Raw genomic sequence first — 26,986 nt, 5'->3', positions numbered from 1 at the left:
TTTAACAGATCTTACAGTAAAACAGAAACTTCACCATGCAAGAGGTAATTCACTACTGTTCTGATACTAGGGGTTTCAACTTATGAGCTTTTTGAAGTTTTGTTCTTTATTATTATTTTTATTTTTAACTGAAAAAGACATGAAGTAATGCTGAAGTTTAAGTCATTTAGGTTAATGCATGGTTGTTGTTTCACTGAAGGAATGAAAACATCTTATTAGTAAAAAACACAAATAAAAAGACAGCAGACAGTAAGTAGCTGTAAACTTCTGCTTAAATACAATTGTGCAAATTTAAAAACAAGTAAACCACAAAACTAAGTAATTGCAAGCAGTTTTGCTTGAGTCAGGCACTTGGGGTACTGTGTCTCCTGGTACTTCATGGAGAAGCTGCTGGCACCTCCAGCACAAGACAGATTCTTATATGCACTGCAGCAAGCATCTCCCACCAACACCAGTGAGAGGAAGAGAAACCTAAGTGTCTGTGGATTGGACCCTTTGAAACTCCAGTGGGGCCTGGATGAAATTTAGACAACTAATTCCAAGACTGTTATCCTTAGTCTTGCATCCACGTCAGCTGCAGAAGCACTTAGGCAGCACTGAGCCCCAGTCTAAGACATTAAGAAATTTCTGTGAGAGTAATTCTACAACCATTTAATATACTGACCGGCTTACATCCCCATAAGGATGATCAATACCCTAAAAACAGTTTTTTATCCCTTTCCACACTGTCAGGCTAAAAAAGCAATTCCTCTTAAGAGTACACTGGTAGCACAGCAGGCACCTTACAAAACACGCTGATACACAATATTTAATGCAAACAAAGAAAGAGAAATGCTCCCTTTTTCTTTTCTTCTATATGTGGAAATGCACTCACTCTGGATATAGATGATCCAAGGATCATCAATGGAAAACTCAAGAGGGCATATTACTCTGTAGGTACAGTATTCTCCTGAAAGAGGACACATTCTGGATTCATTCCATAGATAATACATTAAAAATATTTCTTAGAAGGATTGTTTCCTCCACAAAATGCCTGGGCATCGGATGCAGGCAGGCTCAGGTGTGCTCCTTACTGGACAGTGGCCCACCCTCAGCAAGGCAAATGAAGACTGCTCCCGTCCAACACAGCTTCTCACTGGTAACTCCTGGCCAGGTGGGGGTTGCCTGTCCTCCAGCACAGAGAGTAAATACCAAAGAAAGGAAACCAGGTATCTCAAATGATGAATCAAAAGCTTTAATCAATATGAAGTGGGGATGCATCTTCTGGCTTTATGTAAAGATGGATCACAGCTGATGCTAGTTGTTTCTCAGAATGAGAAACATAGGTTCTGTGCAAGATCCCAGACTGGGAATCCCAAGTGTCTAGAAGTATCTACATACAGCTTACAGTGAGGTATCCTGTGTTTAGCTCCATTGCTATCATCTATGTTTTCCTTAGAGTTGCATATTGCACACGCTGACCTAGCACACCAGTACAAAGCATCAGATTTTCACCTGCACTGGACAAAGGCCTCATTCTGTGCTCTGGAATCCACTCATGTCCTTTTACTGAATCTAGACTACAGTGCATTTCTTAGGAGCGTGAGTTTTGCCCTCTGCAAGCCTGTATGCATATATTTTGAAGCTCCTAATACATTACTACAGGCTATTTGTGGAATCTGGTTCTCTTGCTGCTGGGTGCCCAGTCTGTTCTGTGAGATGCTCTGGTAATGATCTTCCCAAGGCTTAACTCTCCTGACTGGGAGAAGTATAACGGCACTTAACTCTCTTGCTGCTTGACTTCCTTCTACTCAGTAAATTTGCATGTGGCCAAGAACAACTTGGTCCTTACAATTCAAGACATCTGTAAAGTGGCTTCATTTGTACCACATTCCACATGATTGGAGGCTCATGGAGAGGACATTTTTTCCATACATTTTCTGTGGATTGCATGTGTAGAATAAAAATCCATAAGAACTTTAAATCTCAAAATAAATACAAACTTTTTTTTTTTTTTTTTTTTTTTTTTTTTTTTTTTAATACTAGTTGAAAAAACATCCTGTAATCATTTTATACAGAAATTCTAGCACTTGTCTCAACATTGGCTAAAGTAATATTTCCCATATGTCAGGTTCTTTTAAAAACATAAAACTGCAGCAAAAAGCTGGACTTGATTACTATTGTTCAAAGTCATTCCATAACACTGGTAACTAGGATTCATCTGTTTGGTTTTTTCATAGCAGTGAAATTCTACAAGGATCAGCCTGACAGGACTCCTGGTGCCTTCCACAGCACAGACTGATGCTCAGGCAGGCATGCCATCATCAGGTCCTACCAAATTAAGGCTCTCTCTGCAGCTGACAGCTGTAGTTTCACAAAAACCTTACTAAAAAAAAAAAGTTTTTTGATGCTTTTACTATCAGCATTATTTCATTTCAAGGTTGAAGACTTTGGATTATTTGGTGGATTTCATTCTAAATTTCCTTAACCTTTTCTTTCAACGGAGCATTTTGCGTAGCTTAGCTGGAGCTTACCAGGCTTTGAGAGACTGAAAAACAAACCAGTAAATGAGAAGCATATAACAGTGTCTCTTTGCATTCATATTAGCCATAAAGAGACTTAACACAGAAATGAATGTGATCAAACAGAGTGCTTTGCCACTAAAAATGATAACAAATATTACAGAAATGTAATGTTTTTTTTTTAAAATGTGTTCTTTTTCTTTTCCTTTTTATTTTTTTTATTTTTTTGTCTGGCACTTCTGTGACTGGACAGGAAGAATTTAAAACATGACAAAGATAACAGATCAGAAAAATTCCAGTCCTATAGGGTTGAACACAGTAGTTGCTTGAGTTGTCTGACAAACCACATTTTGATCATCTCTGTTTGGCCCAAGAGTCTGTTTGGGCTCTTTTAAAATTATATTAGAGGTAGACTGGGACCACTATTGCACAAGACACTCATAAAACATGCCTTTGAGCACTACCCAGTTGTGAGTTGTTTCAACACTTCCTTTGCTGTATTAGAATTAGTTCTTCCTGTGCCTGCCTCCTCTCTACTAGCTGCATCTCCCCAGGGGTCCGTGTGATGCTTGAGCATGAAACAGGTATGAATGAAAGCCTTCAGAGGAAAGCTTTCACAAAGCTGTCCTTCCCTTTACATTTGTAGACTACTGTCAAGAAGTAACACAGACTCTGAGAAGGGGTCCTACTGAATTCTTGGATACAGAGATTTTTTCACTAAAATGAGCACATATAGCCTGTGCCATTAGCTCAAGCAATCAGAAAGGACCATGCCTACAAAAGAACAAATAATCCTCCACTCTCACAAAGTGGATTGAATTCCAAGAGGCATGTGTATTATTTATTTTTACATGTAGCGTCAGACATATGCTAACTACAGAAGCTGCACTAAAGACATTGTCACCTCATTAAGCACAGCTTCATTTGAAAAGTTTAGTGTTATATCAGATTTCTCACGTTGGGAAAATGTTTTGTTTTGATGAAACTAAGTCCTCCTTGCAGCTGAGGTCTGTTGATCTGCCTTACCACAGTTCTAAAAAGCTAGTTGCCTTTGCAACTAGAGAAATGAAAGGGAGGAAAACTGGGCTCAGAAGGACTGGCTGCATTACAGTGTGGGAATCAGACACACAGCAGCTTCTTACCATCCATACTTTGGTTTCCATGGTATGTGTCAGGGACATGAACACCAGTGGACTCCAAACCAAATCCAATGTGGGAGTACAGGACTCTGGAGGGTATGTCCACTGAATGGCCTAACAGATAAATCTGAATGGGATGGCTGAGAACAATGAAAGACAGCAGCAGTTTGTTTGAGGTCATCTAACCTGTCCACAGTCCATAGCCACATCCTTTCTGACAGGACTAAGTGCTCTGTGCTCCACAGAAAGGCAGCCTTTGTCTGTCTCTTTTTAAGATAATAAATTTGTTTCAACTTTAATCTGAAGGATAACAGAAAAATGCACAGTTTCTGAATAATTGCTTCTCAGGCGTGTTGAATCATATCACAGAACCCTAGCATGGCTGAGGCTGGCAGGCCCTCGGGAGCTCACCTGTCCCAAGAACGGACACCCAGAGCAGGCTGCCCAGGGCCACATCCAGGTGGCTTTGGAAGATCTCCAAGGAAGGAGACTCCACAGCCTCTCTGGGCAGCCTGTGCTAATGCTCTGTCACCCTCACAGTAAAAAAGTGCTGCCTGGGTTCAGCAAAAAAGAAGTTCAGAAGTTCAGCCTCCTGTGCTCCATTTCGTGTCCACTGCCTCTTGTCCTGGCATGGGGACACCATTGAAGAGAGCATGTTCTTTGCACTCTCCCTTCATGTATTTATGGACATTGGTGAGATCCCCCCTGAGCCTCCTCTCCTCCAGGTTAAGCAGCTCCAGCTCTCTCAGACTTCCTCACAGGAGAGGTGCTCCACACCCCCAAAGATCTTCATGGCCTACGTTGGACTCTCCCCACCATGCCCATGTCTCTTGTCTCTCCTGTACTGGGGGGAGGGAGGACTGAACTGGACACAGCTGCAGCTTCACCAACACTAAGTAGAGTAAATATATATTTAGGAGGTAGATATAAATGATAAACTAAGTAAATACACCTATATGCATGGAAAAATAAGAGATGAAGAAGGAATAAAAAAGAACATTCTAGGGTTGATGTAGAGAGTGGGAAGCTAAAACTGCTATGAGAGAATCTGTAAGGCATCTAGTAGGACTGTGTGTGTTAAAAGACATCCCAATTAAATAACAAAACAAAACAAGTAGAGAAACACAAACCAAACCTTTTTCAGTATATTAAAGCCAGTCCATTCAGGACAGATGCTGAAAGAGAGTTGATTTCTTGTCTGCACAAGTCCAATTCTACCGATGGTATTACTGAGGCATTTTAGACAGTATTTAGAATTGCCTCCATGTGGTCTGAATTTCTTTGTCTTGTGCAACTGGCTGTAGTGTTAATGAGGGATACCTCTCACCAAAACAGTAATCTGCCTAGATGGCAGATGAACAACCATACTCTGTGCAGCTGCTGGAAAAATCAAAACCAGAACTCTTGAAATTCCACTTAATGATCAACCACATAATTTCATTTATTTATTCTAGTTAGATTTGTGAGTAAGTCTTTTAACTTGGCCTATGTCTCTGGCATCTCATCAAAGCACTGCCCATTACCTCAAGCTCAGCACAACCAAATCAGAAAACCAGGTCCTTCTACAAAGGCCCAATCATGTCTTCCCTGCTCAGGATGAACACCACCATTTTGTCCATCACTGCCTAAAGCCTAGCATCATTTTTGAGGCCAACTACAGAGCATTTGAAAAATAAGCTCAGCTCCCCACCTACCAGGTGCTATTCAGCAGGGTTTCACTGTGCCTTTTATTCTCAATTTGTCTACATACATCTCGTAATGAGATTGCAAGCTTTTCCAGTCAGCAACCTTGTCTTTGTTTTACCTAGATACCAGATATAATTAAACCCTCCAATAGGATCTTAGTACAATAAGACAAGAAAAACAGAACAGATAAAACAGCTGCCACTTTGTCTTAGGAACTACGGGATTTGGCTTTTATTCCACCTATACCTTTAGATCCTGTTGGGTAGTCACTTATACCCAAGTCTTTTTTAAGGGAATACTCAGATAATAATTCAATGCTCAAAGTACTACATTCCACAGGTGCTACTCCAGGTTCCTTCATTAAAGAAAAAGAAATCAGAAACTTTTTTTCTGTAAAGGACTGATCATACTTTACATATTACATAACTACTCATCCTGCATTTTCAAATTATATTTTGTCTCTAAAAATGTAAGATATATTAAGAAATAATTAGTTTAGAATTTATAGAGGACAATTCTACTGTAGAGATTTAGTAGGTGATGTAAGCACACTTAGATTGCCTCTTAAAGAGCAGTTCCTTAGCTCCCCAGGGAGTTAGCCAGTGCTCACAAAGCTCTTCATACAAAGCTACCAAAAAAACCTGTCACATCTGAACAGGAGGTGACAGAATACTCCTTGCTTTCCTGTTTGTTCTGGAGACTGCTTTTTTAAAAATAAAAAATAAAATGTATATCTACAGTAAGAGTATCAGTATGTGAGAATGTGCAGTGGAATCATACACATTCAGATATGAACTGTCATCATCTGAATCTTTTTGGTGACTTCATTGTTCTGAACAGATGTTTCTCCCCATGAAAGGAGCACAAGATTTTGCTTCTAAACAAAGTCTGACCCATTTTCTATCAAAAGAAATATGTCTGATCTGGAGGTGACTCCAGTACTTAGCTGCTACAAGGAATGCAAAGATTCCTGATGCCACGTAAAAATCTTGAGCCTGAGGAGAACTAATGAAACAGCAGCCTTTCATAGAAGTTCAATGTAGAGCCTAAAAAATCCTAATCATATAATTTGAAAAGGAAAATCTGGGCACAGGTAATACAAGAGTCTGAGTTTCATAGCAAGGAACAAAGTTGACTCCAATTTTTGACAAGTCAACATGGCTTATATTGAGGAGGCTACCATCTTCCCATTTTCCATAAGAGTATAATCCAAGGCACTAAGAACAACTGTGTTGTACTCCATGTTGTGGAAAAGCCAGTTCATAGAGATTATAGAGATTTTAGTGTGTTGATAGAAGGTTGTGTGGCACGGTGGAAGAGGATGAGTGGAAAGCAAGATGAACAGTGGCAAAAATATGAGATGTGTTAGAAGAGGGAAATGCCTCACAGAAAATAAGATCGCTGTCATACTTTAGAGAACTCAGACATGAATAGTTGAATCGAAGTCCCAAATTGTTTTCAGCTGCCGTGACTTGTCATCCAGATATTATTTTCTTCCAGGTTTCAGCTCTCCTGGAAGACAAGCTCACCATTACACACAACAGTAACCTACAGGACACCCACTGGCAGACATGCTAGCACCGCTATATGGCAACACCAGTGAGATGCAAAAACAAGCCTTGTGCTGACAATATTTTCTGTTGCTATTAACATGTGTTTGATATTTTTGAAAATTTAAAAATAACAGTCACTATTTCACAAGGGGATGATTAATGCGATCGCCTTCAACAGTAATGACATGTCACATTTGGTATCTCATTTAACACTTCCTTTATAGGTTCTATTTCATCTCTCTATTACAGTAAAAATTCGGTTGTATAGTTATTCTTCCTGCCTTACTTGCTCTTGATTTGAGTCCATTGCATCTGGTTGCCACCTGAGAATCAGAAAAACAATGGGTATTTCTGTCTCCTTTCAGCAGCCATTTGGCAGGCTCTGCTACCTCATGTGCAGGTCTGAAGATAGGCCTTACGTGTCACTGAAGGGTCTGCATATACCTCTGCTAAGAACTTCACCATCAGCCCTTATTCAAGCAACTTTATCACTGTAATTAATCAGAACATACATTAAAACAATGAGAAGTGTGATTAGCTCATTTATTTGCTGGGGGGGAGAGGACTGATAAACAGCATTGCTCAGTAAGCATTCCTGCAACAGCATATCTGGTACATGTACCTAACTTTTATCACCTTTCAGTTGATGATATATACAATGGAGACAGATGGCTGAGGCTAACCAACAAGTAAAAATACAAGAACAGTGGGAAATTAAAAAACAAAACCAGACAATTCTGCTTTACTTCTCCTTCTGATATCAATGGCAAACAGGAACAGAGACAGAACCTCACTAGATCTTTCTGAAAAATCTTAATCTATTGGTATAAATTTGTGGCAAATTTACAAGACTGAACAGCAGTTCTGTTCTTTGCCTTCTTTGGGACATCTCCTAGAAAATATTTAGTGCAGGAACGTTTAACATTGCACCATTGCAGATGGAAAAATTCTGGCGTGGCTAGACTTCAGCAAGTCTTATTCTTTCTTTTCTCCACAAGAATATAACAAGAGATACTCCTTAAAGCAATTAGATGAAGGCAGCAGCACTGGAGATAAATTGTAAGTAAAGCAAAAGTATCATGAAAAAAGGGAGACAGAAATGGAAATAGGAGATATAGTGACAGCAAAAGAGTTGTTTTGTTTGTTTGTTTGTTTTCCAATCAAGGGATAAGTTCCCAGACATATTTTCCAAAGGGAGAACAACAGATATACCTGTGTCTGTGCAGCAGTTGTACTCACAAACCTCCACAAAACAATAAAAATAAATAATAATAATAATAATAATAATTAAAAACAACAAACAAAACACACAAAAAAAATGAAACCCAACCTGACCCATTATTACTTCCAACAACTGGACAATTTAACAGTGCATCACAGGGAGTCTGGATATAGCCTCCTGCCTCTTCCAAAGCTTGGGAAGACTGAACAAAGGCATGGGAATGACATGATCTGCATTCCCACTGGAAAGTAATGTTTTCCCCTTGAGAGTGACATTTTATATAGAGATTTTCACACTAAAAGATGGACTATATTTTTAATATGATGGAGTATCTCTGGTGTGGGAGCCACATTTTCACAGAGTGATAGCACGGATAAAATGATTTGTTTCTATACTTTTCAAAATTTAAAACTTCATTTTAAGGATTCTTCTTTTTTATATTAAGACACGGGGTCTTTTCAACCAACAAAGCACAGAAATAATGACATAATGGAGTCTTACTATAGCAGACGAATTACTTTAAGCTGAGTTTGCAAAAAGGTAATCATGATCAGAAGGGAACATTGGATCCCAGTAACAGCAGTCTCTGGTTTATCATTTTCAATCATGTTAGCTGCAGCAAAACGGTAGATCAGAAATTAAAGCAATACCAAATAGATACGAACTTTTTCTGTCTGCCTGTTCTACAAAATCTACCACTTAACTTTTTTTTGTGTTGTTTGATTATTTTTTTAGTTTAAACTTTGAAAAAAAATGGAAACAGAACACTATGTGAATGATACAATATTGTCACATTTTTTTAAACTTTCTAGAAGCATGCAAAAATATAACTCTTTCTAAGGAATTTAATTAAATATCAGCTAAAGAATTAAGAAAAAAAAAAACACATTATTTTAAATATTAATTGGGTAAGAATAGATATTTATATTTTAGAACATAAGAAATACAACTTTTTACCCACCTTTGAATGTTGTCTTCCAGTTTATTTTCAACCTAAGCCATTCTTCTGTGTATTTTCAATTACTTACAGACCAATCTTTTCAACATTACTCAGTTATGTGCATAAATGTGAGCGTATACCCAAGCTTCTGAAGGACTGCATCAGCAGGAAATCTAAGTGCCTGATCCTGCTCTCACTGAAGTGCAAGGGCCATAAATATATTCATGCTAGTTCATATAATGATCAATATAGCCTTAGTGGAGGAGGCTATCTCCCACGATAATTTCACAGAAAGGACTAGGAAATGTCATAATAGAGAACTATGGAACATCTCGTTCATTTCCTAACACATTCCAGGTAACCAAAATGTGTAGTAACCTCCACAGATTTTAGACAATGCTAACACTTCAATCTACGTTTAGTAACTTTTAAATTTGGATTTCAAAATCATTTTGGGGCAATATTTATGAGCATTGTCTGGGACTTTCAGAACTGCCACACATAGCTGCCACAGGCAGCTCACAATGTTTTTCTTATGGATCTGGCCACCCAGAACCCATTGGTTTCTCTGAGATTTCATACACTACTAACAGAAATAAATACATGAGTATTTACACTCATTTTCAGTGAATGGCTATATATATTTAGGAATGGTGTTAAAGATCACCAAGATCACACATTTTTCCCCTTCCATGATACTCTTTTTTTTTTTTTTTTTTTTAACTTTCTTTACTTTTACTTTGACTGTGTTCCTTCTTCACTTGTCCTCTTCATAAATGAAAGGTATGAAAGTTATGTAAAAGTGTTTTAGGAATGTGAGAAAATGTTCTCTTTTTGAGATTATATGAGTTGAGCATTGTGTTATGATCCTCAGTTTTCCAGCCTTTTGTCACTGACTACATGGGAGCAGGACTGGGCTGTAAAATAACAGCTCCAGCAAAAGGCGTTACATGACATGTATCTTTATCACAGGAGATCAGAAGTCATCAGCCTATTTCAGTCTAATTGACCAATGGCATCAGAAGCAAGTTTATGTTTTTTTCTTGTTGTTCAAGTACAAGATCCTTTACAAATTCTGCAGAACAGCAACCTTTAATCTTTTCAGAAGGAAATTTTAAAGGTAGTTACTCCATGAAAACAATGTCATTAAAATATCTATGAAGTTCAGTAATCAAAGATTACTTAGTGCACAAAAACACACTTTTAGTAAAGTAGTTAGTTCCTTTCTTTTTTCTTTTTTTCTTTTTTTTTTTTTTTTTCCTAAGGACTTTAAACATTAGCATTCCTTAATAAAAGACACATTAAATATAAACACAAAGCCACACAACATGCATCAAAAAGAAGGGTTAAAATGCAACTGTATTTCACAGACACAAGTCACAGTCATTATATTAAATTATCAGACATACATTATAACTTATTTATTATTTCAAGCTATACAGGAAACATAGCACCAAAATGGAGAAATTTGCTCTGAAGTTGATGAACAGTACACATAAATATTTGTGTTTGAATTTTGAAAACAAGTATTTTCTTTCATTTTTATCAGCATTACCCTAAATGAAATCCACTGTCCCAAGCCTGTTTCATGACATTATTTGGGTAGTGACATATGTTATCAGTTATCTCTGAAAAGGCACTTCCCATTTCCAGAATTTTTAAAAATGAATAGCATATGCTAACATTAAGATTTCAGCCAGTGGGATATTAAATAAACGTGCTGTACTCGTAATGAGGTATTCTGAAGTTCGACATTAGGCAGCAGCAGAAGTAGAGGTATAAGACTGAAGCTGGTTTTGAAAACCAAGTTCACGGATCCTGAATTCCCTTTTAATATAAAAGATTATCTTTAAAGATATAAATACTTTTTACACATTAGAAAAAAATGAATGAAGGCACTTATCATACACAGCAAGATTATTTTTTTTTTTTTTTTGCATTAAAATGAAAACAAATAAATATTTACTTATGCATGTTTAGGCTGTTTCTGCTCCTGCAGAGATCAATAGGATGCCTGGCAATAACATCACTGGAAGGACACTGGGATGTCAATTTAAAAAAATATATATATACTTTAAAAAGTAATAACAGATTTCTTCCACTAGTGCAAAGACAGAATTAAATAGAAATTCTTCTGAAGCAAATTACTCAAGAGAAAACTGAAAAACTAGAAAAACAGCTACTCTGAAGACAATTACAGTATGTATCTGAAGGGCAGTACATAAGAATTTCCAACACTTAAAGCTAACTTAAAAGATGAGCTGAATAACTCTTTTTATGACTAAATTTATGTGAAATCAAAAATAATACAAAATTACAAAATTATGTAAAAACTTTAAGAGTAAGGAAAAAATTCCTTATTTTATCAACAGTTCAAACAAACAAAATATAGTCATTTTCTGTAAGGGTCAAACATTGCCTGTAACACTGACCATGAAGACACACAGAACAAATAGATTTATATTGTTCTGAAAGAACTCTGAAAACAACAACCTAATATTCCTAAACTGTTTATTTCCAGGACTTTTTTAATGTAATTTGAACTGTTAGTGAAACACTTGTCTGTGACACTCAATTTCTTGGCTTATACCAAAGTATAATTGAGCTGACAAGATTGTTGTCGGTGCTTTATTATGTTAATAGCTTGAACAGGTGTAAAAGCACTCTTCAGAAGCAAGAGTTGGAGTCCTAGGACAGTTTTGTTTATCCACTTTTAATTTGAGGTCCCTTTAATTACAGGAAATATTTTTTTAAACTTTAAAGTAAACAAGAAAGTAATCCTACAATTACTATCTGACTGCACAAGTGGTATATGGCTAAGTTTCAGGACAAATTGTTCAAACAAGTCATCAGTTGTTGAACAGCAGAAGGAAGAAGAGTAAAACAAAAAGTATGTTCACATTATACATTTTTCTTGGGTACCAGGCCAGGGCTTTGGCATCAGAAATCTCTTAACTTACTGCTGCATCACATTCTTTCCCAGCCAAGTACTGCACTTCACCTGGCAGGTGAACAGCTTACATTTTACAGACAGTTTTCAGCTGGGGAGTCCTTAAACCTGCTGTAACAGGTACCCTCTGCAGCAGAGTGGGTCAATCTATCAGCTACCAGTCAGCACTAGCTATGTCCTTAGACCTGGAAAACTCCTAGAGTGTGATAAAATGTCAATTACTGGATTCATAAGTAAAATTACATTCAATATTATTGTGTACTATATGCTAAAAATAGTATTTTATTCTGTAGCATACCTACTTTACATTACTGGTATCCACAAGAGCTTTAAAAGACCACGTGCACTGTAGGTTTGGTGTATCTAAGCATAACCACTGAACTGATTAACTGTTGATTTGATTATATTCCCACATAACTTTTTGTCAGGTAAGAGACAATAGCTTGGCTAAGAATACTAAAGCATTTAGATAGAGGAGATGCCGTTCAATAAAATATCAGTATTATTGAACTAATTAAAGACACGTTATCCTAAAGCACTTCAAGGAGAAATTTGTTAAATCTAGTCACTACAGTTCAGTTTTAAAATCTTATGCTATCTTGGCAAATTTGTTATACTCTCCCTTTTTGTGCTCAGGGTAAAAATTAACTTATTGTCATTAAGGTCAGAAAACCTTAACCACTATGATGAAAATTAATACAAAAACCCTCAAGTCTTACCGCATGGACTAAAACCAAAAACCCAACAATGCACTGTGGAAAGTAGAAAGGAACACAGTAAAAATCTGTATTAGAACAAAGTACTCTCAGCCAGCTGTCAGAATGCTATGGAATTTTTCTTGACATTATATAATGTGACATATGGTTTCCATACTTTGTAGCTTGTAATTTATTCATTCTTTCGTGTAGTTTTGGATCATTGCCTCAATCCCTTCACCAATGAAACCAGAGTAGCCTAAAAGAAAAATATCCAGGACACATGGGCCAAATTTACTGGTGGTGCAACTCCATTAAAGTAAGCAAAGAATGTATTTACCTGAAGTAAGTAATAACTTACAAACATATTATAAATATATACACATCAAAATATATATGCATCATAATTTACATGTATCAAAAATGAGGTAGTGTACTTAGATACAAGCCAATCAGGCTAAAACATTATCTTAAAACATTTGAATTCAGGACTGTTCATATAATATTTTGTCAACCTCATTTACATTAGGAGTTGACACCAATATTTTTTACAAACAAGTCAATCATCTAAAATCCCTCAGGGTGCAGGGACAGTGTAAACCCACTCCAGTTTTCTCTGGAATTTGATAAAGAGGCTGAACAAAAGAAGAGCAGAATTCAGTCTCTGCTAAAAAAAACAGGGCAGAAAAAAGTAAACTAAAGATAAAAAGATCACTGGCAGAGTCTCTCTGTGACCTCCAGGTCAAATGAATTCAACTTACAAGCAAAAGGCTGTGTTTTCTAGCCATCTATAAAACTGCAGAGTGCTTCTCTGGCTCAGATAGCATGAATATGAAAATTCTGGACTTAATAAAGTTCCAGGAATTCAAACAATCAAAGTTTCTGAATCTGTTTAAAATTAATTAGATAATGACATTCATTAATTTAGACTTCAGACATAAATAATTTACTTCTTCCCTCATGCTGTACAGTTAATGCTAGTTCACAACTCTAAAAATATCTATACAAAGTATCAGCCTAGAATATCAAGATGAAGAACCAAAACCATTTTTACTGCTGATTTTTGGAACAGACCTGAACTAACTGAACTAACATTCTTTTCCACATGAGAAGAATGTTTTCTTGCATCTGAGTTAGAGCTATCCCTAAGTATAAGCAAGCTTATTATCCTAAAATAGAAGTACCCAGCCTGCACTGAAGATGGAAAGATACTATACATTGCCATGCTGCAAACCTCACCTTGCCATTCTGCATATGCTCTCACAAGCAGCCTTTGTAAGTTTATTACATCAATAGTTACGGAATTACACTTAATAATTAGCTAATTATCTGAAGTGGTCAGAAGCTGCTTCTTTTAAAATACAAAGTAGTCACATAAGTTTATAAATCTGGGACCATTATTTCTATTGCACAATTTTAATTCTCAATATTTCCTGTTAAAAAAGTCCTACAAGAAATAGTTTGTAAGTGTGCACTGGACACAGCAAAAGCCTTTCCACCCAGAGCAGACACTAGAAACACTCTTGCCTGCCTCCCCTATCTTCACATGATATAACTAAACTCAGATAAGGAAATGGGTACTGAAGTCTTTTATTTATTGCTTCGGAAGACAGATTAAATATTATTTTGAAGAATTTATTCTGAGTCATTTTAATCAGTTTCCTTTTCTTTGCAGAACTGAACAAGCTCAAGCAGCCAAGCATTACAAATCACTAGATGCCAGCTCATCATGGTCTGAAGCAATTCGAAGACTAAAACAGGTAAAATACCTGATACTTCCACATGTAATTGATTAGATTTCAAGAGAGAACAGTGGACAGCTACTGTAGCGTACATGGCCAACTTTCAGTGATTTGAACCTTAAACTTCTTCAAAAGTATAAGCAAAATTCATCACTAAAATGATCAATGCAATTTTAATTATGTTCTAAATAGAGGGCAAGCACCATCAGAGGTTCACATTTCTGCAAAAAAGACACTGACAACTGCTTAACTAGAACAGTCTTTCAATGTTGTGGCTCAGGTTCTTGACTCTAAGGATTCTGGATTAGTCTTTGCTAATATCGAGCTTTTTCTGAATCCATTTCTGCTTGAACACAAAATTCAAAAGGAGACTATCAGCCTTTGTAAAAGCTGAAATAATCAGTAAGCTAAAGCTTTTAGTTCATCATGGTTTAGACAAAACTACATCTAAATGTACAGCATTTATATTAATGTACCATTAACAGCACCCTACATGAGAGCATACTGTACTCCAGGAAGGTATTGGACAGGCAGAGCCATCATCTAAGGCCAGACTGTCATATAACTAGTCAGCCAACCATAGGTGAAGACTAAACAGAACTGATTGTGCTAAGGTACGGCAGTATTTATGTGACTAAAGCTTCTACTGCTTTATAGTAGTTGTCCTCAATGAAGAAATTTTGTTCTATTTAAACAGCGACACAAATTAACTGAAGGTTGTGTGTTGGCAGTGTTCAGACTAGCTAAACTACTGAAAAGCGATACTGTATTTAGTATGTGAGCCTACTTTCATTTCCTGAACCTACTTGGTTGGTTTCTGCTCAACAACACATCGCAGATGAAATTTCTCATGAAATTAACATTATTACTGATTACCTGTAGAACTTGCAATCTCATATAAAACAGAAGCTACAATCTCTTCCCTCGCTAACTAGATTCCATTCTAAACTTAGTTTTTGAAGGATTGCATTGGCTTTAACTGAAATATAAAACAACCAAAAAATCTTTGCAAAACTAAGCCATATATGCCACTTACAATACCCTGCAATAACTTACAGGTAAGCTATTAATGCAAAGGCAACGATGTGCCGAATGCCCTGCTTGCCTCCTCAGCACCTGAAGAACATGCATTAGTAAAGTATTAGCAAGTCACCACTAATTATTTGAATAACGGCTAAAAAAGGAACTCTGGTGTCTGTTAAACACAAAACCAAAACTCTGTTTGCCCAGTGGAAGAAAGATAACTGTGGTAAACCATTAATTCAAGCTTTCATTTTAAAATGTATTTGCAATAAATTAGAGTAGATTACATAAACTAATCAATTTTTAAAGCTGAAATTGGATAATAATTTTTTAATGTTTCCATGATTATTCAAAGAACCAAATTATATATTTTTTTAAATAAAAAACTGTTATCCAGTCCATCTCCCAGTGATGTTAATGACAGGTATTCAACTGATTTCTAATGGAACCAAAATTGGATCCAACATCCTTTGATTGCCATTAATCTCTTTAAAATTGAGCACAATAACTAATAAATATTGTCAAATTCATAGCTTGGGAAATATAATGTACTCTCTATTGTAGAGTATACTATGATTATTTCTCCATGTTAATTATCTGCTAGTGGCAATTTTAAAGATTAATGGTAATTGCTGTGGTCATTTTTATACATTAATAGACAGTGACATAGACAACAACATATTATAGTTACATACATAATTATACACAGACAACTTTAATTAGTCACTGTTTTAAAACCACAAATATAAAACTTTATACACAAATTTACACGTAATATGGAGTAATATGTTGTTTGATGACAAAGTGTAATATACATGTGTGAGATAGGTTGTATTTAAATATTCTATTAGTGAAAAGTTATGCACTAGAAAGCCTTTTTTGATTTTTTTACAAATATAAATATGTAGATAATACTACAGTATAAATTACAGCATATACTTTTAAATTAAAACACAGATCAAATCATAATCCTTCAAAATAGAACAACCTAATAGGTATCACTATTAGCTATAATGATTTCTGGTAAATTTCAGAATATTCTCTATGATGTTTTACAGAGCACAATACTGTTCCCACTGAAGTAAATGGCTATTTCCCATTTAATTCAATGGCTTAATAAAAATACAGCGACTATATTTCCACATGCACTATTATTCCACTGTTATCAAATAAAATAATTGTATAATTTTTAAAAGGCAAGGGGAAATAGAGTGACAGAAAGAACAAAGAGTGAAAAATATTAGTGAATGCTATCGTACCGATTTCCATGGTCCCCGATGCCATGAAACATCACCAGGGCAAGAATGCACATTACATTGTGCCATATTAGGTGGCTTGTCTAGAATTTCACAGTTTTGATCACCCAACATTTGGCCCGTAGGAAGTTGACAAATCACCAGTCTTGTCTTTATTCCATCTCCACACGTTTGAGTACACTAAAATACAAAATTTTATAGACAGATTTTTTGTTAAGGGTCATCAAATACAACTGATGTAAAGTGATATAGCAATAATCAACACATTATTATTTACTATGTCTACTTTCATGTTTCCTGGATGCCCAACTCAAGAATAAGAACTTTCACTTTAATTTCATATGATAAGAAAATAAGTCTCACCAAAACATTTACAAAGCTACATTTTTATAATTTACCAAACTATGGAAAATATAAAAAGTTTCAGTTATAGAAAATCTATTATTTCAAGGAAAAATAGCTATTTGTGAGACTAAACATGAAAAAATGTGACACTGAGACTGGACTTGAAAGCAAAACAGCTAGATCTGGCCAAAATAGAAAATAAATAAATAACTATAAATTCACTCAATTTTTCTTTGAAAGGAAGAAAAAATCAAATCTAGATATTGATTTATCAAGAGTAAGAGAAGAGGGTAGGAACTGTAAAAGGTTATAGCAGAATGAATGCCAGACAAAACATTTTTAACATCTTCTGTAGTGTTTGATCAAGAATGCATGGTCAAAAATGACAATAGAATGGAGAAACCGTTCTTTGCCCAACAATGTATAACATTACATTAAAACATTCTAACCCTGGCACACTTTTTAGATGCATGATCTTATCTTCACACTTTGAATCTGTAACTACAATCAAGGGATTAGTTACAAGAGGGAGTTCTTTTATGTTGATGGTGGTTGGTTGGTTGTTTCTTGGGAGGGGGTTGAGGGTGTGTTTTTTTGTTGTTGTTTTTTTCATTTTTCATGCACATAACAAGTATGTCTGCTTGCAGGGTTTTTTTGTTTTGTTTTTGTTTGTTTGTTTCTAGCTAGCTATTACATTGAGGTTTTTCCTCATATAATTCAGCTTTTTGTAAAGGAAAATAATTGGCTGTTTCAAGATTCAATATACTACTACAACATTCAATTATAAGCTTTTACAGCAAGTACTCAGTGGATTGAGAAATACCAGCCACGTGTTAATAAAACTAGAATTTCTGAAGTTATCACTTTAGTATTTTTTAAAAATACAATAATATATTTCCTATTATTTTGTACACCTTTAGCATCACACAATACTTAGATCTTTTAGATGTATACTTACACTACCCATAGTTACACTAGATTTCTGAATTTCATCAAAGAACAAATTTTAGATAAACAGTTTGAAACTCGTTATTTTTAAATAAGTAAACAAAATGTTTCCATTCACATTTAAATTATTATATCTAAGCTTATGTAAATAATGTTTCCACTTGAAAGTGAAATGATCTTACTTCTCCCCAGTTCCCATAGTTCCATCGTGGGCAGGGTCCAGAATCACAGTGTCTTGACTCTGGAGGTTTTGTTGCCTCATCACAGTAACTAGCGCTTCGTCCTTCCTCATCTTGACATACTACAACCCGACGGTGAAATCCACCTGCACAAGTACTAGAGCACTACCAAAACATGTAAAAATATATATCACCATTACATAATCAGAAAAACATATAACGTGTTGGTTACAACAACTTAGAAAAAAAATGAGTTAACATTTAAAACCAGAAATTTGCAAATAAAAATTGTTGAAGTATTTTAAAGTTGCAATTGCACAAAAATTATATTTCAAATTGAATGTATTTTCATAATGGTATTTTTTTTTAAATGTACTTTTCTTTTGACCAAATACATACTGCAATAACATTTCTAGAAATGTTTACACACAAGTGAGATAACAAATTAATATATATGTAAAAAAAATAAATTCTTACTGCTCCCCAGGGTCCAGTTCTCCATTGATATCCTCCTACAGAAGGATGGTTCCACTGGTTTGTATTGTCTTGCGGATGGTGTATTGGAAGATAACCTATTTCTGGAAAATTACTTGGACGGTCATGTATTCTTGGAGTATGATGATAAACTGGTGGACATGGTGGCATGTTACATTCTCGTTCTTTAGAGGGACGGCCTTCAGGATCACAGTAATTCTCGTTGATTTGTTGATGATAGTTGACACAGATAACTTGTCTTGTTACTGTTCCACTATCACACGTAACTGTACACTGACCAAAAATTAACCCAATATTTGTGATTGAACATTGATAACTAATAACCAAAGACATTTATATTTACTTTTGGCAATAAGAAACATATACTTCACTGTACCAAAGGATGCAAATTCAATAATACATGTATAGAATATGAAGTCCCAATTTCTAACTAGAAACAAACAAAAACAACATTTCAAGCAATACTTACAGGGGACCAATTTCCAACTTGCCACTCTCCACATGGGCTAAAGCAACTTGAAACTTCAGCTGGTCGTGGTAAATGAGCACAGAAGGATTCATCTGCTATTCCTCCATGAGCATCTCTACAACTTACATAGCGAGCACGATCACCTTTCCCACAGGATGCCGAGCACTGTCAGAGAACAATCCATGTTCACCACACTTTATGAGGCCAAAAAAAGACCATGCAAGCATCAAAAATGCTAACACTGCTTAGTATTAGCTTAACTTTAGAATTAAACACTGAGAAACAGATTTTATCTCAGACCAATATACAAGTATAGAGCCATGCACTCAAGACAGAAAGCAAAATATTGCTGGATGGTTTAGGCCTTAATAATTCTTGTTGGCTTGGAACTAACATGCATAGCCTTCACTCTTGGAAAGTAATCCAGCATATCTAACAGGTATCATTTCAACTATAATATGGAATCATTATACAGTTGCAAAGGGAATTTATTAATTTATTAACAATAGACACATTAGAGAGCAAATTCCAGAACATTTTAGTTATTTCACAGTGATGCAATATTTACATCAACTGATATTAATAAAAAATGATATTCACAATTCATTTGCCATTCTAGTTCATATCAGCATATTAAATTGAGCCCCTTCTGATGCTATTATAGATAAAATGTTCCAGGGGGATTTAGTAAATGGCTTCTGAGTAGCCCCAGTCTATGCACTCTTTACTACTATTTTGTTAAAATGGTTTGTGCAAAGATATAAGTGCTATATGCTTAATTAAGAACCTCAAGGGATTAACAAATATCTACATTTTTATAGATTATTCCAAATTTTCGTATCTCTGTCAAACAAAACTAATTTTCATTAGTATGAAAATCAAAAATCAAACACTCTTTGATAAGAGTTTGTGTATAAATCAGTTTGTTGTGTAACACTTGTAAGTTACATGAAATTGAATCTTTAAAGACCCAAACTATTTAATATTGTTATTCACATACAAGATTTAAATCATATTTTAAAATGAAAGATGTTCTGCATGCTCAGACAATGATAAAAATTGTTTTGAAACACACTTCCTCGAACACTCTCAGTCCTATCAAAGCTGTTCTACTCAGATCTCCTATCCCCCAAATCCTTTTTTTTTTTTCCTTTATTTTCCCTAGCTAGATTTGAAACACACAGAATTTGCTGGGAGCATCTATCTCCTTCTAAAGAAACACGTTCTTGAAAAAAATTAGAATTTCTTAAAGATCATCTCAAAGAGATTTCAGTCTGAAAGATATACTAATGAAACCTGTATGGAAAAAGGGGTGTCAGAATGGAGGATTTCTCTGCCAGCTGTGATCACTATTACATTACATACTGGAGTCCATGATCCATATCGCCATTGGGTCACCTTCCCCACATGAATTAGAGGAAGCGATGTAGTCCATAATTTTGTAGTTTCTGGACAAGCGGGCAATTCACATTCCTGTGGGGGTGATTAATAAATAAATAAATAAATAAAGCTTTCAAAGTCTAAGATTTGGAAAAAAACAAACAAACATAAAGCAGATGGCTCCCACAAACAGACAGATGTTACTATCACAATAAGTCAGCATTAATTAAACAGTAACTACCATCTTTTACTTTTCTCTGTCATTATTAAAAGCTTTTTATTAAATTATTTTATTTCAAATTGAGAGGCTAAGACAACTTATTTAATGTTAACACTGTATGAGTAATAATTAGTAATATTTGCACTTTGAGAAATAACTGTATCAGATAACTTGCTGGAGACAAGTGGCATGAACATGACTCTGTTCTGTTTCCTGCGCTACAGAACTGAGTGAAGAAAGTGGCTGTGCCACTTTATACCTTCAGTTACAAAAAACAAGAAATTCTTCAGTTTCAGTCAACAGGTAAACGGATACCACAATTCAAAACAAGAAGCATACTCTAATTTAGAGTGGAGTGGAAATTAATCTGTACTTAATCTGTTTGGCTTTTATAATTTGAAAACTTATTCAAGAAGCCCTCACAAGGCTGGTGACTTGTGACCAGTTTATTTTGGACCACAATACCCTACGGTTTTTATTCTCAAAAAATAGATCAGTATAGAGCCTGCCCTCAGAGAGGTAAGTGGTTACCAGCCTAACTGGATATAAATGTGAAGAATCAATTTGGTAGCTAGATCAATATACATAGCATGTTAGATACTAATTGTTTTCAGTTAAAGATAAACCCATTGACTGTATTAAAGACATTTTTTATGAAAAACAATAGATTTAAATTAAAAGAAGTGAAAAAGCAAGCAAACAGAGATGGGGAAGAAATGTAGAAAACCACATTAATACCATACTGAACTATATAAAATTCATGTCTATACTGTTTCAAATTAGCATTATTGCCACCATCAAAGCTTTCCTCAAGTAACCATGACTTTCTCTTAAGAACAAACAGAATTCTAAAGTAGAGTATCAAGCCTGCTAGGTGTGATTACTAAGCATCATGACAAGCAGTCAACCTTACATTATTCTGTGTTGGAGTCTTTAAAAATTTTTATTTACAAGTAATGAAAGGTCTTTGACCCTGCCAACATATACCAAATTTTCAAATCTCTGATCTCCTTATTACTTTTCTTTTATTTAATTACCCAGGTCAAATTTGAAGCAGAGAAAAATAGCAGACAGCTTCATTTTTTTTCTCATTCTAGAAATTGTTTCTTGCAAGTTTCCCCAAAAAAGTCAGTAGACCACATTCATTTTTAAAATCTTTTAACTAAAATACACAACCAACTGAGAAGTGTTTTTAACTTACTTGGTTATCTCTAGGACGAGTAGCAGCATTACATTCTCTGTCATCATCCAGAATAACTCTGTAAGTCCCAGTAACACATTTGACTGCACGCATCTGGTATCCACGTCCACATGTCACAGTACACTGTTAATAATTTCACACACTTGAAATAGCACTATGTTTAATCCAAATTATTTTTTTAATTACAATTTTTATATTTTAAAGCTCTCTATAGCATGAACAGGAATGTGTACTGGGTCTGTCTGGGATGCAGTTAACTTTCTTCACAGCAGACCACATGGTGCTAAAAACAGTGTAACAAACCAATTTTTGGTTATTGCCCAACAGTGCTTGGACAGTGTCACTTTTTTCCCCCACTTTGCTCCCTGTAGTATGTTGGAGGTGGGCAATAGACTGGGAAAGGATGCAGCTAGGACAGATGACCCAAATTCTCCAAAGGGATTATCCATAGCATAAAATATCATGCTCAGTAATAAAAACCTGGGGTAAGGGAAGAAGTTGGGGGTGGGGTGGAGTGGGTTAATTTTTAAGAAATTAAAGAAATTTAATTCCTTGTTTGCATTTAACTTGTAGGGAGCCAGGATGCCAGCATCTTATAACCAGAATATTACCCAAAAGGAATTCAACATTATGAAGAAAGGCTGAAAGAGCTGGGGATGTTCAGCCCGAAGAAAAGAAGTCTCTGGGGTGACCTTACTGCAGCTTTTCAATACTTAAAGGGGGCTTATGGAGATGCATAAATATGGAGAGCAACTTTTTGCTCAGTCAGATAAGGACAGGACAAGGGGGAATGGTTTTAAACTGAAAGAGGGTAGATTTAGATCAGATATAAGGAGGAAATTCTTCACTATGAGAGTGGTGAAACACTGGGATAGGTTTCCCAGAGAAGCTGTGCATGCCCCATCCCTGGAGGTGTTCAAGACCAGGTTGGACAAGGCCCTGGGCAACCTGATCTAGTGGGTGGCTGGTGTCTCTGCCCATGGCAGGGAGGTTGGACCTGGATGATCTTTAAGGTCCTTTCCAACCTATGATTCTTTGGTTCTATGATTCTGTGTTAGACAACAGTGTGATTATCTCTAACATGAACAACAAATACGACATGAGAAAACATCTATACAAAAGAAATGTGTAAGTTAAATACATACTTCATTTTCAAAGGATTCATTTATTATGTATTTTACTGACAGGTTATATGTAAAAAATAAGTATTACCTGATGTTCAGTTATGAGTTCTCACTAACAAGAAACACCAAATAATCCAATATTTCTATTGGCATGGACAACTTGATTATAAGAAAGCTCCACAGCATTGAGTACCTTATTATTTTGTAATTAATGCTCATCTATTTGGTGACAAAAGCTTCCTTCAAAAATTAATTCAGCTTTTTCTGGAATTTTGAAGCCCCTCTGCTATACATAAGCATAATTAGACAAAGGAACAGCACTCTTACATTAAGATATAGAAACTCTTTCATCACTGAAGATAAAAACAAAAGAAACAAATACTAAATCTTTTTGTCTGCTATTATTAGCATGTATAATTCAATGGTCTTAATTAAATTAAAGCTATCACTTAAATATGCTGACACACCTAAATATTTGGTCTTTTACCTGTCTCATTCATTTGAATGCTTTGCTATCTACATTTTCATTATTTTGGAAGTTAAATACATTCATGTGAAATAGCACTGGCGATTTTTGATATTAAGGCTCAGAGTCAGTGTCTGTTTTAGGCATCTAACTTACATAAGGGTGTTTCTAAATTACAGGTTAGATAGTCAACAGGAACAAACAAATGTGCGAACCAATTCACCTTCAAGTAGCTGCTTAAGGTCCAATTAAAATATTTAAATGGTGTTGTTTTGTGACCGCTCATAATATGAAATACAAGACAAAAGCCAGTAATCCTGATGTACTCACTGATCCCCAAGGCCCTACTTGCCAAGATGCGCATTCATGAAGTTCACATGGTGTTACTGATCCTGGTCTATCGTTTGGATTACAGAAATCGTCTCTCAATTGTTCATCATTAAGTTGGCACCATACTTGCCGATGTTTTATTCCTTTGCCACATGTGACAGGGCACTGTAAAATAATATTAGTCATCAGTTTGTAAAGACATGAATTTGTGCTAATTGCTTCACTTTCTTATAGGAATCTTTTGGATTTTAAAGGTCACATAAATGACAAAAATATTTAATGTGTTCATCATGCAACAAAACTAGTTATTTTGTGAACTCTGTATTTCTTGTAAATATCTATGCAAACACATAACACTAAGTTTCCAAAGCTATAAAATACAAAACAATGTACAGCTCACTTGCTTCCATTAGAACAAAAAATACTTAGTTAAGATGTGAGTGCACATATCACAGGGAACGTCTAAACTATCAAGCATCGTATTATATATACATAAACTGTAATAAAATGGATTTAATTCTGTTTTTCAGTTGGTGGAATAATTCTCTTTGTTTCAGACAAAATGAATTTATATGTATGACTAGAGAGATTAAGCAATTTTGTTATCTAATATTAATGTAACAAAATTTCAGAGAAGAAATTAATTACGGGTATGCTTTTCAGAAGTTCTCATGCCATTGTACATCTGAGATGCATATCAGCACAGTCCTGGGATTAAATAGATTTTACTTTGGAAAATAACCAAAACAAAAAACAAACGCTCAATGCAGCTTATTTTAATAGCAATGACCAGGTTTCGTTACCTCACTCCACTCACTAACAGACCAGCTTGGACATAAGAATTCATTGCAACTCTGTGTTACAACTCGTGGAAGTTCTTGGCATTCTCTGTCAGGAAGATGACGACCCAAGTTGTTCAAACAGAAAGCTTCTCTGGTTCTGACACCTCTTTCACAGCTCCTGGAACACTACAGTGTTTAGAAGATTTTATGAAACAGGAAACACAGCATGATAAATACAGGTCAAAAGGCACTGTCAGTCTTAAACGTGAGACATTAAAGATTATGTTAGACAGATGTATCGTATACTACATCTAAGCTATAGACTGTTACTATGTCAACTTGAGGTAAGTTTGGCACCTTGTCTGGCAGTTTCAAGATAAAACTCATTAATGAAGATGAAAGCTGAACTCTTTTACTCCAATGCATACAGAACTAAATTATTAAGACTTCAAATAAAACACATACTTTTAACCCCCAGATCTTCTCTGTTGACGTCCAAATACAAGCTGGAAACTATTATAGACAGCTACAGTTTCTTATAAAAATACGAGGAATTACATCCAGCAGGTACCAAAATATAGAGATTGATATTAGCTCCTCCAAAAACAATGGGTTTGTCAATTATTATTTTCTTTTAGCTATTTAAACTGAAAAAAATATATAGAAACGAAGATTTGTTATGAACACTAACCAGAACTATAATGCAACAATTACAAGGTCTTCAACTTTTACCTCTGACCATTCTGTGTAGTGCCAACTTGTCAACATACAGTCACCATGACAAGGCTCTCTGGTTGGTGGCTTCTGCTGATCGGCACAGTACCTATCATCCACTGGAGCAGTGAGTCCTTTTGAAACAGAGTACTTCATGCAGCGGATTTCTATAGACCGATACCCTGGGCCACACTTTGATGTGCAGTCACTTTTGCCAATACTGTGCCACCTACAAAGATAAACTGTTATAGAAAGCTAACTATGTTTTAAAAAATAAAACTATGGTTAATTAAGCACTCAAAGAATGTACCTGAAATTGTAATACAAACTTTAGGCAACGGCTAAAACTATAAAATCTGTATCACGACTGGAATTTTCAGAACAATATAAAAGAATTTGACTCATCTTTTGAAATTTAAAGGTCCTTTTTTCCCCCAGGAGTCTCCCAGGAGACTTTGAAAAATGCAAGTTATAATTCTAACCCTTCATCTTCTGAACACTTCAGTGTGGGCTTATTTGGAGTGCAAAAACACATGTCTGTGTTTCAAATTAGTTCCAGTTGAGAGTACAATTCTGCTGAAAAATATATTGTACCCAGTAATACAATTTTTGTGTGACAGAATATAGAGGACAGATTTGCAATCCTAGCAAAAGACTTTGCACTTCATGAATAAGAATTAGAAAAATACATTAATTATACTTAATTTCAAAGGTGTAAGCCTAATGTATAAACCTATTATATTGATAGATTTGAGGGAAGAAGGGAAAGACAAGGGAGGAATGAGGGAAGGAGAAAAGGTGGTGGGAGGGACGATAAACCAGTCAATTGCTTTGTTTCAGTCTCTACCAACAAAAATAGGTAAGACCACAGTCGTTTCATCACTTAGGAACCTCTTTTCACCTTAATTCACATTCTGTATTACACTCTTCTGAGACATCCGGTACAGGAGGTATAAATTCACATCTTTGATCAGATACTACCGCATGATCACTTTTACGTATGCATGTCATTCTCCTTCTTCGAATACCTTGAAAATAAGAAAAGTGAAAAAAGGTCTGAAATAAGAGAGCCTTTCTACAGTAATAGAATCTATTAATCACTTAGGAATTTAATTGAGATACCCCATTAGCACTACTCTTTTTATACAGGAGATTCTGCACAAACATTAGCCTTGTCCCAGCTATGTCCACCACCACTGCCATCTCCTAGCTACACTGCAGTGGTCTCATGAGGATATCAAACTCCAGAAAACTACAATTAATATACGGTGCAACAGCAAATCTACTCATCAGGATAAGTATTCCATTTGCATGACATCTCTTCTTTCCTAATTACCAAATTACTGAACACCACTGTATTACCTAAAAGGTCACAATTCTTTCTTTCAGGAAGCAGAAAGTTTGAGCAGCATACCTTAAAGAACTGGAGTGCAGTTGACAGGTGCACTGCTTCCCCAGCACATGAATATGTCTACAGCCTGACTCAAAATCCAAAGAAACTCACCATTCTCTGTCTCAAGGACAAGCATTTCTATCTCCTGTATAAGAGAATTTATCAAAAATCTGAGTACGTACACTTTATAGATATACTGCATACATATTGTGGCTCCAATTTTGCACTATAAT

The 26,986-nt window shown here is 35.5% G+C and overlaps 1 protein-coding gene across 8 annotated transcripts in view; it reads right to left on the bottom strand.

Annotated features, from left to right (window-relative positions):
* ADAMTS20 (ADAM metallopeptidase with thrombospondin type 1 motif 20) overlaps nucleotides 1–26,986 on the bottom strand; it is a 96,478-nt gene that overhangs the window by 17,767 nt on the left and 51,725 nt on the right. For all 8 annotated transcript variants that reach the window (XR_011091994.1, XM_068669387.1, XM_068669383.1 and 5 more), the window contains 10 exons: nucleotides 26,262–26,388; nucleotides 25,379–25,589; nucleotides 24,668–24,832; nucleotides 23,865–24,029; nucleotides 21,945–22,067; nucleotides 20,509–20,616; nucleotides 19,144–19,308; nucleotides 18,657–18,947; nucleotides 18,183–18,344; nucleotides 16,711–16,887 (listed from right to left, as the gene is read on the bottom strand). Coding sequence is in view for 7 of the 8 variants with exons in the window: in XM_068669387.1 (XP_068525488.1) it covers nucleotides 16,711–16,887; nucleotides 18,183–18,344; nucleotides 18,657–18,947; nucleotides 19,144–19,308; nucleotides 20,509–20,616; nucleotides 21,945–22,067; nucleotides 23,865–24,029; nucleotides 24,668–24,832; nucleotides 25,379–25,589; nucleotides 26,262–26,388 (1,694 nt within the window). In the remaining variant the exon portion in view is untranslated. The remainder of the gene's footprint in view (nucleotides 1–16,710; nucleotides 16,888–18,182; nucleotides 18,345–18,656; nucleotides 18,948–19,143; nucleotides 19,309–20,508; nucleotides 20,617–21,944; nucleotides 22,068–23,864; nucleotides 24,030–24,667; nucleotides 24,833–25,378; nucleotides 25,590–26,261; nucleotides 26,389–26,986) is intronic.

The sequence above is a fragment of the Anas acuta genome, chromosome 1 (genome assembly GCF_963932015.1).
Source record: "Anas acuta chromosome 1, bAnaAcu1.1, whole genome shotgun sequence".
In the NCBI taxonomy this organism is placed as follows: Eukaryota; Metazoa; Chordata; class Aves; order Anseriformes; family Anatidae; genus Anas; species Anas acuta.
Note: the sequence above shows the minus strand (reverse complement) of the source record. Positions and strands in the feature narration are given on the sequence as shown.